This window comes from Orcinus orca, chromosome 7, assembly GCF_937001465.1.
Source record: "Orcinus orca chromosome 7, mOrcOrc1.1, whole genome shotgun sequence".
NCBI lineage: Eukaryota > Metazoa > Chordata > Mammalia > Artiodactyla > Delphinidae > Orcinus > Orcinus orca.
The window spans coordinates 59,825,121-59,843,840 of record NC_064565.1 but is presented as its reverse complement, the minus strand read 5'-3'; the positions used below and the strand labels follow the sequence as shown (position 1 = coordinate 59,843,840).

The following is an 18,720-nucleotide window of genomic DNA, read 5'->3' as shown; positions in this document are numbered from 1 at the left end:
TCTCAATCGGTAGAAGAAATATTTAAAACAACCATAATAAAAATGGGTGGGGAGGGAAGGTAGAGAATATAAATGGTGTGGGGGGAGAGGAAGTGGATGAGAATATAAAAGAGTACCACGAGAGATCTTTGTGGTGTTGTAATAGTTCTGGATCTTGATTGTGGTGGTGATATCATGAATCTACACATGATAAAGTGGCATAGAACTATATACTCACATTGTTCCAATGCCAATTTTATATTATACTATAATTACATAAGATATAATCATTGGGGCAAACTGGGTCAAATACCTCTGTACTACATTTGAAACTTCCTGTGAGTCTATAATTATTTCAAAATTAAAATTTTGGTTTTTTTTTTTTTTTTTAGTAGAAGAGGGGATATAAAATATAGAAATGTAAAATGACTTAAACTCTTATTTACTAAAAATGTATATAATTTTAAAAAATGAACAGAGCCTCAGTGACCTGAGAGCAATATCAAAAGCTCAAACACATTGTAAATGGAGTTCTAGAATGAGAAGAGAGAATGGGGCAGAAAAATATTTTAAGACACAATGGCTAAATATTTCCCAAATTTGATAAAAGACGTAAATTTATAGATTCAAGAGGCTCAGTAAACGCAAAGCATAATTAAAAAAAAAAAATGTATACCCAGGTATATCACAATTAAACTACTGAAAAGCAAAGATAAAAAGAAAATCTTGAAGCACTGAACTGATCTCTCTGTGCTATGTGGCTGTTTCCCACTAGCTATCTATTTTACATTTGGTAGTGTATATATGTCCATGCCACTCTGTCACTTTGTCCCAGCTTACCCTTCCCCCTCTCCATGTCCTCAAGTCCATTCTCTACATCTGTGTCTTTATTCCTGTCCTGCCCCTAGTTTCGTCAGAACCATTTTTTTTTTTTTTTTTTTTTTAGATTCCATATATATGTGTTAGCATACAGTATTTGTTTTTCTCTTTCTGACTTACTTCACTCTGTATGACAGACTCTAAGTGGCCAGGAACAAAAGACACATTACCTACAAGGAAACAATAATACAACTGATTATTGTTTTCATTTGTTTGTTTGTTTGTTTTTGGCCACGCCTCCTGGCTTGTGGGATCTTAGTTCCCCCACCAGAGATCAAACCCGGGCCCCAGCAGTGAGAGTGCCGAGTCCTGACCACTGGACCGCCAGGAAATTCCCCTGACTACTGTCTTAACATTATAAATTATTGAGGCCAAAACACAGTAGAATGACATCTTTAGGGCGCCAAAATGAAAAATCTGTCAACCCAGAATTCTACGTCTAGTGAATACATCCTTCAAAAATGAAAATTATATAGACTATTTTTAGAAAAATGAAACCAAAGAAGAATTTATCATTAACAGACCTGCACTAAAGAATTACCAAAGGAAAAAAAAAAAAGAATTACCAAAGGAAGTTCTTCAGGATGAGGATAAATGATGCCAGATGGAAACAGACTTCAGGAAGGGATGAAGAACACTGGAAAAGAAAATATGTGGGTAAGTTTTAAAAGGTTATTTTTTTACTTCTGCATTTCTTCTTTCTTTTTTTTTTTGTAAGAAGATTTTTAATTTGAAATATGGTCTGAGCAACATGAGTGTAGTATGTCTTCATTTCTTTAAAATACTTATGATTATATAAAGCAAAACTTTTAACACTATATTGTGGGTTTATAATATATCTAGTTGTAATACAGGTGACGAGAATGCAAAGTTGGTTCAATATTCATAAATTCATCAATGTATTTCACCATGTTAACAGAATTAAGGAGAAAAGTAATATGATTATTTCAGTTGATGCAGAAGAATCATTTGACACAATTTAACAATTTCACTCATGACTTCCAAAAAAAATTCAGCAAATTAAATTTCATCAACTGGATGAAGGTCATACATGATATATTTAATGATAAAATATTGAATACTTTCCCTTTATGATAGTGAACAAACTAAGAATGTCCCCCACACCAATTTACTGATGTTTGCAACATTTTAAAATGTATAAAAATTTAAGATCGAGTATTTGATGAATAAAGGGATGGATACATAGAAATATGATAAAGCTAATATAGCAATTGTTAATTATAGACTCTAGGTGGTAGGTATGTGAATGTTGTTCACTCTGTAATTCTTCAACTTCTCTGTATGTTTGAAAATGTTGAACAACAAGGTCCTATTTTATAGCACATGGAACTATATTCAACATCCTGTGATATATATATGAATAACTGAATCACTGCTGTACACCAGATACTAACACAACATTGTAAATAAACTATACTTCAATTAAAAACAACAACAACAGGGCTTCCCTGGTGGCGCAGTGGTTGAGAGTCCGCCTGCTGATGCAGGGGACACGGGTTCGTGCCCCGGCTCCGGGAGGATCCCACATGCCACGGAGCGGCTGGGCCCGTGAGCCATGGCCGCTGAGTCTGCGTGTCCGGAGCCTGTGCTCCGCAACGGGAGAGGCCACAACAGTGAGAGGCCCGCATACTGCAAAAAACAACAACAACAACAACAAAAAAACACAATAAATTTTGGCTTCCTGCCCCCGCAAAAAAATGTTCACAATAAATGTTGAGGGAAAGTCTGCAAAGTCTTACATTAGAGAAATATGTTTGTTTGTTTAACTGTTTCCCAAACTTCTTTTTTCAACAAAACAAAATAAACAAAACCCCTAAGGAGAATGTAATAAGCCCTGCAGAACGTACTCTAGAAAACACTTCCTATTTAAATTTAGTTTACACCCATTTAGATTTTTAAAATAAGAATGGTGTTTCACATCCATTGATCTGTAACAAACCACCCCAAAACATAGTGGCTTAAAATGAGGACAACTTGTTGTTTCTCATGATTTTGTGGGTTGACTGGAACTCACCTGGGTTGTTCTGTTGATCTCACCTGGAATCTCTCATGCATCTGAGCTCATCTGAAGCTTGAACATCCAAGGTGACTTCTCACCCTCCAAGGTCTCTCTTTGGGTAGCCTTCAGGTGGTCTAGTCTAACCTTCCTCAATAGCATAATGGCTCAACTCCGAGAAAAGAAAACAGAAGTTGTGAGTTCAGTAACAGTTTGTGGATCTTCACTCTAGTACCTACCATTAATTTGAGCTGGCCACCTCCCTAAGACTCCTCCACTGTCCATTTGTGTTTCCTGTCATCTACTATCAATTCTTCCTCTCTACCATCGGCATTGTCTCTTTACCACATTGTTCTTGATTTCTCATCATTTCAGCCTGCCATGAAATATCATGGCCCTACCTCATGATCTAGACCAGGGATTGGCAAACTTTGGGCCTATGGGTCCAATATGACCTGCATAAATAAATAAATCTTTTTTGTAAGTAAATACAAAATAAGTAATAAGTAAATAAAGCTTTATTGGATCACAGTCATATTCATTCACTATTGTCTGTGGTCTCTACTGGCTACAATGGCACAGTTGAGTAGTTGCAACAGAAACTGTGTGGTCCACAAAATCCATCTGGCTCTTTAGAGACTTTTTCCTGATCCCTTATGGCTCCTGTCTCTAGGCATTCATTTAGCTTCCATTCTCACTGACTTATTCTTGAAATATTTCCCAGTTCAAGTTCCTAGAAGAGAGAAAACCAAAATCCTCTGAAATGCTTATTCCTCAATCTGGAATGAAATGAAAGAGGACATTCCCATTTCATGAGAGGCCACTCCATAGTGTGTTGGCCAGCTACGGAGAGGCTGCATGTGGGCAATGTGTTCTGTCCCCGCCTCATCCAATTAGCTGTGACTGAGGAAATGCAGGTAATATGTAGTCAGTAAAATGGAGCTGCCTGGAGGGATCGGGGCATGGTGGGCACTATTACATGTCTAGCACAACTGCAAATTGAACTGAATGAGCTGATATATGTAAAATTACATGACAATGTGCTTGAGCCATACATTTAAAAAGTGTCAAAAGTACTTGCCAATTAAGATCAATCTGAAATGAAATAGTACCCCTGAAATTAATAATATAAATCAGTGACAAAACATGATGTAACTTATACAAATTCAATTCACACAATATCATGGCTCTATTGCATAACAGGACATATACTATTATGGTGTGATTATACCTACACATCATAAAATACCATTAACATTTCCCAGGTGGCAAAAAGTAGGTGAAAAAAAGACTAAATGAGGGACATCCCTGGTGGTCCAGTGGTTAAGAATCCGCCTTCTAATGCAGGGGATGCAGGTTCCATCCCTGGTCTGGGAACTAAGATCCCACTTGCAACGGGGCAACTAAGCCCGCGTGCTGCAACTACTGAGCTCACACACTCTAGTGCCTGCAAGCCACAACTAGAGAGACGCCCACACCGCAATGAAAGATCCCGCATGCCACAACTAAGACCCAATGCAGCCAAATAAATAAATTAATTATTTTAAAAAGACTAAATGAACAGTTAAATTAAGATTCAATGAGTATTGATATATACTCAATATATACTCATTGATATATACTCAATATATATATAGATATATTTGACTATGCATTATGAATTATGTATTTTCTCAAGGATACATTACTATGAACACAGAATTCTGTAAATAACCAGCACTTTTAATAGGTTTTTTCCCAACTTAAACTGCGTCTGCTTTGATTGCTTACATCTTGGCTCCTTCCACACTACAGAGTATAGTTCCAGCTCAGATCCTATATGGAGGACACCATGACAGTTTTGAAACAGTCCTCTGATCCTTTTAGCAATGTAAAAGGTATGGTACTCAGAGTACAATTTATAGAGAAGTCTGACAGCGTTTTCAATAAGCAAACTTTTAAAAAAAATTTTCCCCATTGAAAAACAAACAAAAAAACCTGGGAAAGAGACTTTCAGAGCAACGCCTACAGGGACTTCCCTGGCAGTCCAGTGGTAAGACTCTGTGCTTCCAATGCAGGGGGCATGGGTTCAATCCCTGGTCAGGGAACTAAGATCCCACATGCCATGTGGTGTGGACAAAAAAAAAAAAAAGGACAATGACTACAACTTCTTCAACTTCTTGTCTGGACAAATTGTAACATACACAATAGCTTCCAAAATAACTTTTATTACTATATAAAAACAAAGTCAAGAAAAAATAGATGCATTTTTTTCTACAAAATTATAAAATATTCATGCTATTTAATATTTTTCCATAAATGTGTTGAGATAAAAAGGCAAATTTAAACATAGAAATCTTTTCCACATAAAGTTTTCAGGTACCTTGCAGGGGATAAAGAATAGTTTTTCTTCTACTTTCCTATGTGTAGCTCTAAGACATAGCAGTTACAGTTTTCTGTCAGAGTTACCTAAAAAAGGACATACAAAGATAAAAATTCCATCATGTTGCAATAAAATTAGCAAAAACTTTACTTTGGGCTTTCAGATTTGGCAGTTGTAGTCAACCGGTATTGCACTGGAATTTCCAACTCAGCAGGGAAAAGAGCCTAATTAAAAACAAGGCATCCTCTTAATTTTTGTCCTTTAGAAAAGCAGTCCCCAACCTTTTTGGCACCAGGGACCGATTTTGTGGAAGACAATTTTTACATGGAAGTGGGGGTTGATGATTCAGGCAGTAATGCGAGCGATGGGGAGTGACAGATTACGCTTCGTTCGCTCACTCGCCTGCTGCTCACCTCCTGCCGTGCAGCCCAGTTCCTAACAGGCTGTGGACTGGTACTGGTCCTCGGCCCAGGGGTTGGGGACCCCTGCTTTAGAAAACAGAAACCACTTGTCAGTATTCCTTAAAAAGTACAATTACCTTTTTTGTCATTTGATCGTAAGCTCTGAGATGCTGTTTCCAACCCACACAGCTTAAATGAAACCACGAGAGGAAAGGGAAGAAGGTGATTTGGAGCGTGGATTCAGTTTGACACAAGGTGCACAGGAAGCTGTACACTTTTGATAACATTAATTCAAAAAGTATATTCATCTGAGTTTCTCAATAAACCCTTTGAGACAAAAGGCTTTAGTGTTGATTTAGATTAATGTTAAAGCTTTTTTTTCTGAAATTAGATTATGGGGTAAACCAAGCCAGACTATCTCTGCAGGTGATATAAGCTATAATTATTTGGGAAGATTTCAATCACTGTTTTAGAACTGATACCTAAGGCTTTCTTCTCCCCTGTTCTTTTTGTGGGCTTTTTAAAGAGAAATTTTGGGGGGAGATGCTTTAGGCAGGACAAACCAGCTTTTGAAAGATAAAGGTACAATTATCATTAGAATAAAAAGCCCATTAAAAGAAGAGTCTCAAACAGAAAGGTTTTCTAGATATATTTGACTATGCATTGTTTTCATAAAGGTTGAGAAAGAAAGAGAAGAAGTTCCTATAATATCTGTAAGATTACCCTCACATTAGCCCACAAGAAGGATAAAATAAAGGGCTGAGATGAGGGGTGTTCAGATACTTCTCAATGGAGCAGAATAGTCTAGTGCCAAATCCATAATTAACTTTTAACTAATAACCTCTTTCTTGGCCTATATGAAATGGAATGGCAGCTTCAATCCTTGGGGCTGCCACTATTCCCTTCCCCCTAAAAAGCCCTGGAATTTTGTGCACCTCTATGTAATGAAATATCCATTCACCAAAATATGTCTGTGTGTGACAATGCAATTATTCCTTCCACTTAGCACCCTAACTGTAGCATGCTCTACTTATACTGAATTTATGTGTCTACTACGTGCCAGGCATTGGGCTGGGCACTAGGGATTCTTATGACACTATTGCCAATTTTGGAAATAGAATTAAGAAAACAGTGTTTTGGTGAGGGACTCTTGAATGGATATTGTGAAGCTTCAGGGATGTGACGGAATATAGTTTGTACTCAGTCTATGGAAGTAATTACCAGTTACCCTAAAAGGAAATTCACTAAGCACCAAAAATGTTAAGTTTATTTGGTGTAAACTGTATGGTTTAAAATTGCAGGGAAACCAAAAATCAATCCCAAATGAAAAGCAACATTTCAGCATAGGCGCCACTCTAGGTTTTAATTTAAGTCAGCCCAGAGCCTAGACAGAGGCCTCATGCATGAAAACTGTCATCTCTGAGTCTTAATTCGCTACTGAGAACCAAAGCACAAGATGTCCCCTAAAATTCCACCCAAATCAGGAGGGACCCTAGCTTTTGCCCCTGAGGAAGGGCAGACCATGAAGTCCATCTCTCCTATCTGCAAACCCAAAGCTGTTCAGCAGCGATATTGTTGCCTAAACCTTTCTTTGCTACCAAGACAGATTTAAGATCAAAGGGGCATCAAGGTAAGCCATGGCTTGTTGGCTGTGGCAGGGTGCCCATGATGAATTTCCAGGTAAGGGTAGGCCTTTCTCCTTGGTTATTTGGGAAATCTGCCTTGGAAACAGAGCCAGAAGGTAAATTTTAACAACTCTACTGCATTCCACCAAATGAGGTTTATCCACGGGTGGGTCAAAACAGGTATAAATTAGCATGTAACAGAAAAAACAGCATAGTGAGGTGGTTAGGATCATGGACTGAACTGAGGTGCCAAACTGCCAGGTTTTGAGATGTGTGACCTTGGGCAAGTTACTAACCTCTCCAAGCCTCAGATCTCTCATCTGTAAAATAGAGCTTTTAATGGTGCCTACCGCAAAAGTTTTGTCTGGGGGTTGAATTAGCTAAGATTTATAAAGTGCTTAGAATAGTGTCTGACACTTAGTAAGTTCCATGTTTAAAAAAACCAGAAACTTGGGGAAAAGTGCTCTTTAAGGTTTGTGGAGTAGTTTATACTGCTTAAGCATTCAGGCATATTCTCATCCTAATTAAGTTTAGAATCTGGATCATAAAGTATACCAAACCCAAGGAAGCCTTGGGATTAAGTCAGTTTTGGAAAAACTTCCAGGTCCGACCAGGCAAGATCTTCAGCTACCTACAGCCCTATCACTGCTCCAAAATGCCCTAATACAAACCCTGGTCTCCAGGGCCAATCTAAGGATAAACCAGCTGGGGAGGGAGCAAAGGGTAGGCACAGGGAAAAGGGAACCAGTTACTTTCCTAAATTTTTTTCTGTGCTCTAGTCATGACATCTGTGTAGCATTAACCCTGTCCCACATATGCATGATCTGATTCCAAAACTTTACAACTGGACTCCCAGAATTAACAGAAAATGACTGCATGACAAGAGGCCAGGGAAGCTGCCAGTTTATCAAATTTACCAACCAATAGATACATTTTGATCATCTGTTCTATGCAAGGCACTGTGCTAAATGCTTTGGTCCTCAAGAACAAGGTAATATAACCACAGTTTACACCTGCTGTTATTTACATTGATCATCTCCCTTCCAATTCAGGTAAGTTCATAGGCCTCAACCAATACAAATGCTTTCAAGAAATCCTACTTTACGATTAGAATAAATATTGAGTCTGTGGAGCTCAATCATCTTACGGCTAAATAAGAGAAGCTAAACTGTAGAACTAATGGAAGTTATATGGCTACATCTCTAGCCCATTTTACATGGTGGATCTCTGTCCAGCCTCATCAAGGGTGATGTTTCTTTTCCTTGCTGCTGCTTCACTGTTTAACTCTGAATCTGATTTGTCCATATTGCCAAAGTTCATTGCCATGGAACCTTCCATTCCCTCTGGAGCGCCTCCGTTTGGCTGAAGAAGGACAGAATTTGGTTCTTTAGGACGTTTCCATTGTGGTCTGGTGACTATCCAAAAAATGAGCGCCCCAAACACCAGAATCAGAAGGCCGAGGGTATTTGTGAAAACACCTTCTGGTGGGAATGTACTGTATGCAGGATTTTTCCTGCAAAAAAGGAGAGAGTGTGTCCAATTACAAATAGGGTGATACACCAAGGGGGGAAAGCTGGGAGGGAGGGGGAGGATGAATTGGGAGATTGGGATTGACATATATACACTAATATGTATAAAATACGTAACTAATAAGAAACTGCTGTATAAAAAAATAAAATTAAATTTAAAAAAATTAGGGTGATACAGCAACATGCCAAACAGTCTTGAATTTATCTGCTCAAAATGCACACTGGTACAGCTTCAATGTAAATTCCCTTAAAGCTTGACATTAAGAAGAAATTTAAGATATGCTATAATTCACTCAATGGATTAGTATGAAATTGTTAAAAATCATAAGTATGAAAATAATATAGCATCTAAAACACCTTCATCACTTAAAATTTTAAAAATGATACAAAAATGTAGGTATATCATAATTACAGTTAATATAAAAACATACACATCAAAACGATTGAAAGGGCATGCATAACTTCAATAGTTGTTTTGTAAGAGTAGTACAATTTGTTGGACTGTTTGGCTTTTCTTCCAAGCATTATTAATGTTATATCACATGTATAATATAATACATTTCTAAAATATTTAAATTTTCTATTTTCAACATTTAAAAATTTTTGTTACATTTATATTTGTCCAATGAACAAGTATTTAACATTTTGTAGCTTAAGAATTGCAATTAGGAAAACTATGCAACTTACAGGGCAAAAATCAGTTTCTCCGTCACTCCCATAAGTACTGTTGCAATCACTGTTCCAAAGACGAGAAGTCCAGAATAAACATGTATGGGCATGAGAAGTGCTCGGAGAGAAAGTGGAGCCCAAGGAAGCAGAAAGACAAAAAAACCTAGGAGAAGCTAAACATCAAAAAGTACAAAAGTTATCAATTAATTGTAAGTTTTAACTAATTTTAAAATTATTATAGAAGCAATATGTACAAAATGAGAAAACATTTCATATAGAACCAAGGGCATAAAATGAAGTTTCCCCATTCCAGTTCCACTCACTCTCTCGAGTATCCTTCCAGAAAATTTCTATGACTAAACAAGCGTGTGTGTGTGCACACATGTGTGTTTAAAAAGAGAGTAAGTCAGACATAGAAAACAAACTTATGGTTACCAAAGGGATGAAATAGGAGGTTGGGACTAAAATATACACACTACTGTATAAACAGCACAGATAAACAACAAGGACCTACTGTATAGCACAGGGAACTATACTCAATACCTTGTAATAACCTATAATGGAAAAGAATCTAAAAAAGAATATATATATGTGTGTGTATGTGTATATATATACAGTGTGTGTGTATATATACATACATATATATATATAAAAAACGGAATCACCTTGCTGTACACCTGAAACTAACACATTGTAAATCAACTATATTTCAATAAAATTTTTTAAAAAAGAGAGAGAGGGGGACAGTTTTTTAAAGTACAAGTGGGATTTTACTATACATATTTGTTCTGCATATTGCTTTTTTCCCTGAATAGTGTATCTTGGAGATCTTTTCATATCGATGCATGTATCTAGTTTATTCTTTTTAATGGCTGACATTCTAAGACTGTAACAAATTATTCAGTTCCCTATTAATGGACATTTCTGTTTCTAGTTTTTGCTATCATTAACAAGGCTACAGTGAACATTCTGATACTTATTTGCTTTTTATCAATTTCCTTAAGGTTGCCAAGTAGGAAGGGAAGTAAAAGATTTTTAAGTCACTAAATCCAAATACAATAGAACACATTTATTCAGTTCAACCTAAAAAACTATGTGGAAAAAACCTGGCAATTTTGTTTTATGAGGAAGAAATGAGTTCTGCAGAAAATTCTCTCCATTTCCTTGATAATTAAATCCCTAGTGGGATACTTCTCTGCAGAGAAGACAACAAGATTATTACATAAACTAAAGTCTGTTAATGCTTTCACAGTTTTGTTTTGTTGCCCCAGACCCCTGCCCATTAAGTAATCTCTTCTCCTCCAGAAAATAAAGATGACTCAGTGACCATTGAGTTACTGAGTTTAAAGAGACTTCTTTTTCAGGTATCTCTTTGGTATCTACCACTCTAACAAAACAACTATGAGAATGAGGAGAAACACTAGCATCACTGTTCATTTTTCCTGATTGATATCAAAGGACTAACGGGGGACAGAGAGGAATGAAGGCAGAAGGGGTGTGATGCCCTAAAACACATTTAGAATCAGAGTAAAGGCAACAGTAATGAATGGAAAGTAACTGAAAATGCATGCAATAGGCTGATTTGCATATTTTATTGTCCATTAATACCACAGATGCCTGAGTATATTAGAAATGGTTCAGAGAGTCCCCCTTGGTGGTTCAGTGTTCCTAATTCTCCTTCAGTGATCTTTAGTGATTCTTTTAGTATCAAAGGGTAAGCATCCTGATGTACAGGTTGTGCTTTCTATACAAAAATGGGGCTCAGGTGAGTGACTGTCAAGGATTTAGCACAAATACATTTCTACGAGTAAGTCACCATATCTTTTCTGTGACTTATCCATGTAAATATATATATTTTTCCATATTCCTGTTATCCTGCCTTTCTATTCCTAAGATTCTTATTGTTTTGAATGATTCTTACTGTTTTCTCTTATTTCTTTCAGGATTTATCATGTGTGTCTCTTGTAATCCCATAAAGCTTAATGATCTAAGTAGATGGTACACCAGAAATTTGCATACAGGACCCCAGGACGATTTAACTCTCCTAAATCTTACTTTCCCCATGAAAACATTTTTTTTTCAACAACAGAAAATTACTTTTAAAAGGAAAGGAAAAAATTACAGAACACTTAACTTTGATTAAAAGGGTTCCAAATTATGCAAATGTATAATAGCTTATAAAAAGTTAAAATTTATATTAATCATTCTCTATTTCCTTTTAACCATCTTAGCCTTACTATCTTACAAGTAATAGGGCAACTTAAATCCTAGTGGACTGAATATTACAAAATCCTTAAGTTCCTTTAAGTCAGTGTTTCTTGAAATGTTGTTCATAGAAGACCTGTATCAGAAACTCTTAAGGTGTTTATTTAAAGAGATCCCTGTGCCACATCCAAATCTGCTAAATCAGAATTTCTGGAAGTAGTGTTTAGGAATCTGCATTTTGATGGAATGCCAGGGTGATTCTTGCTACATGTTGCAGTCTGAAGACCACTGCTTTTGATTCGCTCAAGTTATTTCAGAGATATGGGTTAAGTGCATTCTGGAAAATCCCTAAAAGTGAAGGCAGTAGACTGCTACCTTCAGTCTACAAACACTTATTAAGTGTAAACGAAGTGCTCCAGAGTTTAGGAACCATCACCTACAGAAAACTGCTCTTCACCACTATGGAGTTCTTAGGAGAGCTAAAGAAAAGTAAAATCTCATTTAAAAAGTTATTATTTAGATATGAAAGTGAAGATGTAGTATGATTCTAATTATGCTTAAATTTTTTTCTTAACTATATATTCATGGGCATAATAAGAGCCTAAAGGAAATAAACCAAAATATAATGATATCTCTAGATTATGGCATTATCAGTGATTTGAGGATTTTTCTGATTTTATAAAATTTTAAATAAATGTATATTACTTTTATAATTAGAAATATACAATGAAAGTTTACTTTTAAAGTTCCTGTGTTAGATATCTGGGCTTTTCTCAGTTGATTATTATTGTCCTTTAAAGATACAAATGTATTTTACTATGCCAGTTTTATCTCACTTTATGAAACAGATGAGTTTTTAAAAAAAAGATATGTGTAAACTTTTAGACATAATAAAAGCTTTTATTTGCAAAAGTCATTAATGAGACGAGGAAACATCTGCTTAGCTAGCTTTTGTATTAGGTTTGATTTGCTTTTCTTTAAGGGTACAGGTGGATTTAATGTGAATCAAGTGATTTACAGATTATTATATGGAGGCTCCTCCCAGCTCCTCTTCATTTTTCTGCTATTGTATATATAGCCAGCAGAGATTCAACCAACTGCTGATGGAAAATTTTTTTTTTTTTTTGGTAGGCGGGCTTCTCACTGCCGCGGCCTCTCCCATCGCGGAGCACAGGCTCCAGACGCAAAGGCCCGGCGGCCATGGCTCACTGGCCCAGCCGCTCCGCGGCATGTGGGATCCTCCCGCACCGGGGCACGAACCCGTGTCCCCCGCATCGGCAGGCAGACTCTCAACCACTGCGCCACCAGGGAAGCCCTGATGGAAAATATTTTTTTTAATTTCCATAAAGTTCCAAAAAGCAAAATTTGAATTTGCCAGGCAATTTTTTACATAGCATTTACATTGTATTAGGTATTACAAGTAACCTAGAGATGATTTAAAGTATACAGGAGGATATGCATGGGTTATATGCAAATACTACACCATTTTTTTTTAATATAAATTTATTTATTTATTTTTGGCTGCATTGGGTCTTTGTTGCTGCGCACGGGCTTTCTCTAGTTGTGGCGAGCGGGGGCTACTCTTCGTTGCGGTATGCAGGCGTCTCATTGTGGTGGCTTCTCTTGCTACAGAGCACAGGCTCTAGGTGCGTGGGCTTCAGTAGTTGTGACACACGGTCTCTAGAGTGCAGGCTCAGCAGTTGTGGCGCATGGGCTTAGTTGTTCCACAGCATGTGGGATCTTCCTGGACCAGGGCTTGAACCCGTGTCCCCTGCACTGGCAGGCGGATTCTCAACCACTGTGCCACCAGGGAAGTCCCTACACCATTTTATATAAGGGACTTGAGCATCCACAGATTTTGGTATCCATGGGGGTCCTGGAACCAATCCCTCGCGGTTACTGAAGGATAACTATATTCACTCATTCCTTCATTTAAAGCTCATATTTCTGGGCCACATCCCTAGAGTTTCTGACTCAGTAGGTCTGGAGTGGAGCCTAAGAATCTATTTCTAACTCCCCTGGTAATGCTAATGCTGCTGTCCTAGGGACCACTCTTTGAGAAGCTCTGTCTTAGGTTATTTGCAAGTTGTGTTTTTCAAACATAACAGCATATTTTCTAGGGGTAAAAACACCTAATCAGAACCAACTAGAATATATCCATAGTTTTTTGTAAAAAGAAATGACAGACATTCAAATTGAAGTCTCCTGTCAATATCCTACATTTTCTTGCTACACTGTCTTTCATCAAGTCCACCTGGCAATACCTCAACCTGGCTCAGACATCTTCAGGACTACCCCTGGTATGCTAGGTCCCACTGGAATAAATCATGCAGTCAAGGGGACTAGCATCACTATAAATTCATGGTTATGATGCTCATGGCTATAAGCACTTCCGTGCTGCTCAACAATCCTCCTACTGTATGATTTATCAACTGGTCCTCCATGTTTCTCCCAGACACAAACCTCTGGCTCTCTTGTGTGCCTCCCCACTATTGGCAGATGATCCTACTACCACCTCATGGGAAAACAGAGGCAACTTCAGAGAAGAGCCTCATTTTTCTGCCACCAAACGGAACAAACCAAAAAACCATCCCAAGCGAACAATTCCTTTCCTTCTTCAGTTGCAATGGAGTTGGTGTCCTCCAATTTTCCAGCAGTCTCCACAACCTACTTCTTGAAGACATAGCTATAAATTATTGCATCTCTCCAGTATTCACTACCTTTCCTTCTCTATGGTGCTATCCAGTGAGCATTTTAACATGCCCAAGCTTCTCCCAACAAAATGAAGTAAAAAAGAAAGCACCCAAGCACCTGACTTGACTCTTGTCTCTGACCAGTTACCAACCTCTCTTTCGCTTCCCCTTCTTACCCAAACCTCTTTATTGAGTTGTCTCTATTTTCTCACTGTAAACAAAGGAGGAAAAAAGAGAATTTTGCTCAATACCCAATTCTACAAGGATTAACCTGCTGCAGTCACTGACCAACAGACAGAGGAAAGGAAGACATAAACAGGATGCTCTGTTCTTTGGACAAATAGGCCCCTTAGATAGTTAGATGTACATCTCAGGAAGAATTCTAATGAGCTCAGACTCTTGCATCTTCCCATACATTAGAAAAACACTAAAGTCATAAACTTGAGATATCTGTTCTTTGGGACTAGCAGTAATCTTTTACCAAGATGTTACTTGACTGCATGTATTCCCAAGCCCCAAATCACATATATACTTACTGGCTTCTCTCCTGCCTCTTTGGAGCAGTTTACTCAGAGCTACTGAGTGATTGTCTCCCACACTATAGTCCTCAGTAAGACCCTGAATAAAACTTAAACTCACAGCTCTTATGTTGTGCATTTTCTTTCAGTCAACATCACCTTCTATTTCCTGTTCAATTTACTGAAATCTGGCTTCTGCCCACCAAGGAAACTGCTCTCCAGGGTCATCAGTGACTTCCAGATCACTAAATCCAATGGATAGTTTTTAGACCTTATTTTCCTTGACTTCTCAGTTGCATCTGGCACTCCTAAAGCCCTCTCCTCCCCCTCTAATGTTCCCTTTCTCATCCCACCCCCACTTTTTCAAGCCTGAAAGTGACTCTCTCTCATCCCCTGTATCACTGACTTTCCAAATCTCATTAATTCTACCTCCTAAATATCTTTAGGAACTATACGCTTTGCTAACTGCTATTGCTACTCCTCCAGGCCACCATCATTTCTCATCAGAACCTTTGTAAACATCTTCAACCTAGTCTCCCTAAATTTATCCCTGTCCAGCCTCCAATTCATCTTCCATACCCCACTCCAGGCAGCTCAAACTCCTTCTGGTTTCTCAAATAAAGCAAATTTTTACCCATATACTATTCCATTCATAGAATACTCTTTCTGCTTTGACCACAGACCTCATGACTCCAGTTCTTGATCTGACTTCCTTTATTCTCTATACCATATGAGAGCTCTCCTAGAACACTCCATACCCACCCAATCTACCAAATACTCAATGACCTGTCTTCCCCTGTAAGCTTCATGAGGGCAGAGAGCATGTCTCTTTGGGCCCATGCGTGTCTTGTGGAACAATGTATGCCCCATAACTTAGACAGGTATCTGACGCATAGCAGGTATTTAACTCTGTTGAATAAATGGATGGATTTAGGAATAAAACTTCAATGACATAAAATGCATATTCTCAACCATGAAGGTGTCTATGATCTATAGTTGAAATGAAAAATGCCATCTTCAGGTCATAAAGGAGCCTACCACAAGACTTACACTTCTAATAACAACAGCTTACTTGTGTCATTCCAGTACGCTAAGCCCTAGGCTGAGCCTTTCCATGCATTATTTGTCTTTGGTTCTTATGATGTTGTGAAGGATGTATGAAAATCTTAATTTCTAGGTGAGCAAACTAAGTCTGAAAAAGTTCAATACCATGTCCAAGGTCACAAATTACAAATGAATGAAACTGATTCAAACTGAGGTCTTCCTGAGTCCAAGTCCTGTGTTCTTAAATACTACCAGCTCTCTGGATCTGAGCAAGGAAGAAGCCAGGGACCACATTTTCTCCTGCTAAACAAAAGTCAGAAAGTTGTGACATGACATTTCTGAGAAGCCTAGTTAGCACACAAATAAAACAACCGGAGATAAGAATCTGAATATTTCAGAGGGCAAAAGAGAATCTTGAAACAATTAAAAATGTTTTCAATTCACCCAAGCTTAATATTAGAAAATCTAATGATGTGATTGATTACATTAACAAATTAAAGAGGAAAAACCATATTCATCTCAACATACACAAAAAATTCTACATCCATTCATGATTTCGATAGAAAAACAAAATGGTTTCACAAACTGGAATTAGAGGAAATGTGAAACATCTGCACTGAATAGTGAAATATTAGAAGTATTCTCTTTAAAATAAGAACAATTCAAAGATTTTTATCTCTACCTCTATTCTATACCTCGTAAATACTTCTAATATACTTCAATACTTCTATACTCTTCAATTCCACTGGCTAAGACACAGAGGAAAAGACATACGACAAAACTGGCAGTGCAGATAAGTGGCAAAGACAGGGACGATTCAATAAATGATGCCAGGGAAAGAGTTTATCATTATGGAAAAAAATGAAGCTAGATAACAATATCACTTCATGAACTAAGTTACTTCTAAATGAATTAAATACTTAAAGACAAAACTTTAATATTCTTAGAAAACATAAGAGAAATTAAAGTTTCCAATAATATTACTGTAATGTAACCTCTTGGCTATTTGTAGGCTTTTCTCTTAGACCAATTGCTCTCAAATATCAGTGCGCCTCTGAATCACCTGTAGGGCCTATGAAAGCACATACTACTGGGCTCGCCCCCACCCCCAACCAACCCAGACTTTCTGATCCAGGAGGTCTGGAGGAGAACCTGAGAATCTCGTTTGTTTTGACCTCAGGGTAGGGAAGGATTTCATACACAAGGCATCAAAACAAAAAATAATAACCTTAAAGGAAAAGATGATTAATTCATTTCATTAAAATTGAGAATTCCTGGGCTTCCCTGGTGGCGCAGTGGTTGAGAGTCTGCCTGCCGATGCAGGGGACACGGGTTCGTGCCCCGGTCCGGGAGGATCCCACATGCCGTGGAGCGGCTGGGCCCGTGAGCCATGGCCGCTGAGCCTGCGCGTCCGGAGCCTGTGCTCCGCAACAGGAGAGGCCACAACAGTGAGAGGCCCGCGCAAAAAAAAAAGAAAAAAAAAAAAATTGAGAATTCCTATTTGTCAAAAAGTACTAACAAAAGAGAAAATACAAGTTTCAAAAGCTTGAAGATATATGCAATACATATAAATGAAAAGGAATTTGACACAGAACATCTATAAATCTTTAAGAAAAAGGAAAACAAACTCATTTTTGAAATGGACAAAAGACATGAACAGGTATTTTTTTAGAGGTGAACCATAAGCAATCAGTGAAATAAACAATAAAACCACAAGAAGACACCCTTTTATACCCACTAGTTCGGCAATATTTTAAGTTTGCAGAGGATGCATGCTGGCAAGGATGTGCCATATGGGAACTCTTATTTGCTGCTGGCAGGAACACACTTGGGTCATCCAACTTTGGCAAACAAGTTGATGTTACTCTTTTAGACTGAGTATATAACTGCAGTCCTAAGTATACCGCCAGAGAAACCTTTGCATATGAGGACCAAGAGATGTGTATATGAATGTTCAGTGCAGCATTGTTTGTAACAGAAAACAATTGAAAATTGCCCAAATGTCTAATAGCAGGACAATAGATAAGTAAATGTATGGCTTATTTATAAAGTGGAATACAAAAGTAAAAATGAAGGGCTTCCCTGGTGGCACAGTGTTTAGAATCCGCCTGCCAATGCAAGGGACATGGGTTCAAGCCCTGGTCCGGGAAGATCCCACATGCCACAGAGCAACTAAGCCCGTGTGCCACCACTACTGATCCCAGGTGCCGCAACTACTGAAGCCTGCGTGCCTAGAGCCCGTGCTCCACAACAAGAGAAGCCACCGCAATGAGAAGCCTGTGCACCGCAACAAAGAGTAACCCCTACTCGCCGTGCACAGCAACGAAGAACCAGAGCAGCCAAAAATAAATTAATTTTTAAAAAAAATTATTTGAGGAAAAAAAACAAGTAAAAATGAATAAACTACACCTAGAGGAATCAATATAGTTGAATCAGTAGAAAGAAAAAAAAAGTTGTAATTGAATACATTTGATACTGCTTTTTAAAAAGTAAAAAATAAAAACTAAACATATTGTTTGGGAATTTACAGTATGTGGTAAAATTATAAAGGAAAACAGGAATGAGAAAAAAACTTCTGGAGAATGGTTACCTCCAGGGGTTGGGATGGGTAGAAAGATGTGGGATCAAGTTGGGGGTGAGGAGGTGTTCTATGTTTTCTAAATTAAGTTGGACGGTGGAATCATGAGTTAACTTTATTATGATTCATAACTTCTACATACACACAATGGTTTGTTATTTTTTTAGAAATCTCCCAGAGGCTAGATCTCACAAATAGAAAAAATACCTACAACTTAAAAT

General features: G+C 37.8%; 1 protein-coding gene and 1 long non-coding RNA gene across 7 annotated transcripts in view; both read right to left on the bottom strand.

Moving 5' to 3' along the window:
* The window catches only part of LOC117200496 (uncharacterized), a 36,028-nt gene extending 31,570 nt beyond the window's left edge, over positions 1–4,458 (bottom strand). For 3 of the 4 annotated variants that reach the window (XR_007478409.1, XR_007478408.1, XR_007478411.1), the window contains exons 1-2: positions 2,917–4,458; positions 1,425–2,508 (exon numbers count right to left, since the gene is read on the bottom strand). This is a non-coding gene — a long non-coding RNA (uncharacterized LOC117200496). The remainder of the gene's footprint in view (positions 1–1,424; positions 2,509–2,916) is intronic. The other variant, XR_007478410.1, reaches the window with a different exon arrangement.
* A 604-nt stretch (positions 4,459–5,062) lies between these two features.
* LOC101289061 (plasma membrane ascorbate-dependent reductase CYBRD1) overlaps positions 5,063–18,720 on the bottom strand; it is a 39,136-nt gene continuing 25,478 nt past the window's right edge. For 2 of the 3 annotated variants that reach the window (XM_033423569.2, XM_004267292.4), the window contains exons 3-4: positions 9,480–9,634; positions 5,063–8,776 (exon numbers count right to left, since the gene is read on the bottom strand). In XM_033423569.2, coding sequence (XP_033279460.1) covers positions 8,476–8,776; positions 9,480–9,634 — 456 coding nt within the window. In that variant the 3' untranslated portion in view covers positions 5,063–8,475. The remainder of the gene's footprint in view (positions 8,777–9,479; positions 9,635–18,720) is intronic. The other variant, XM_004267293.4, reaches the window with a different exon arrangement.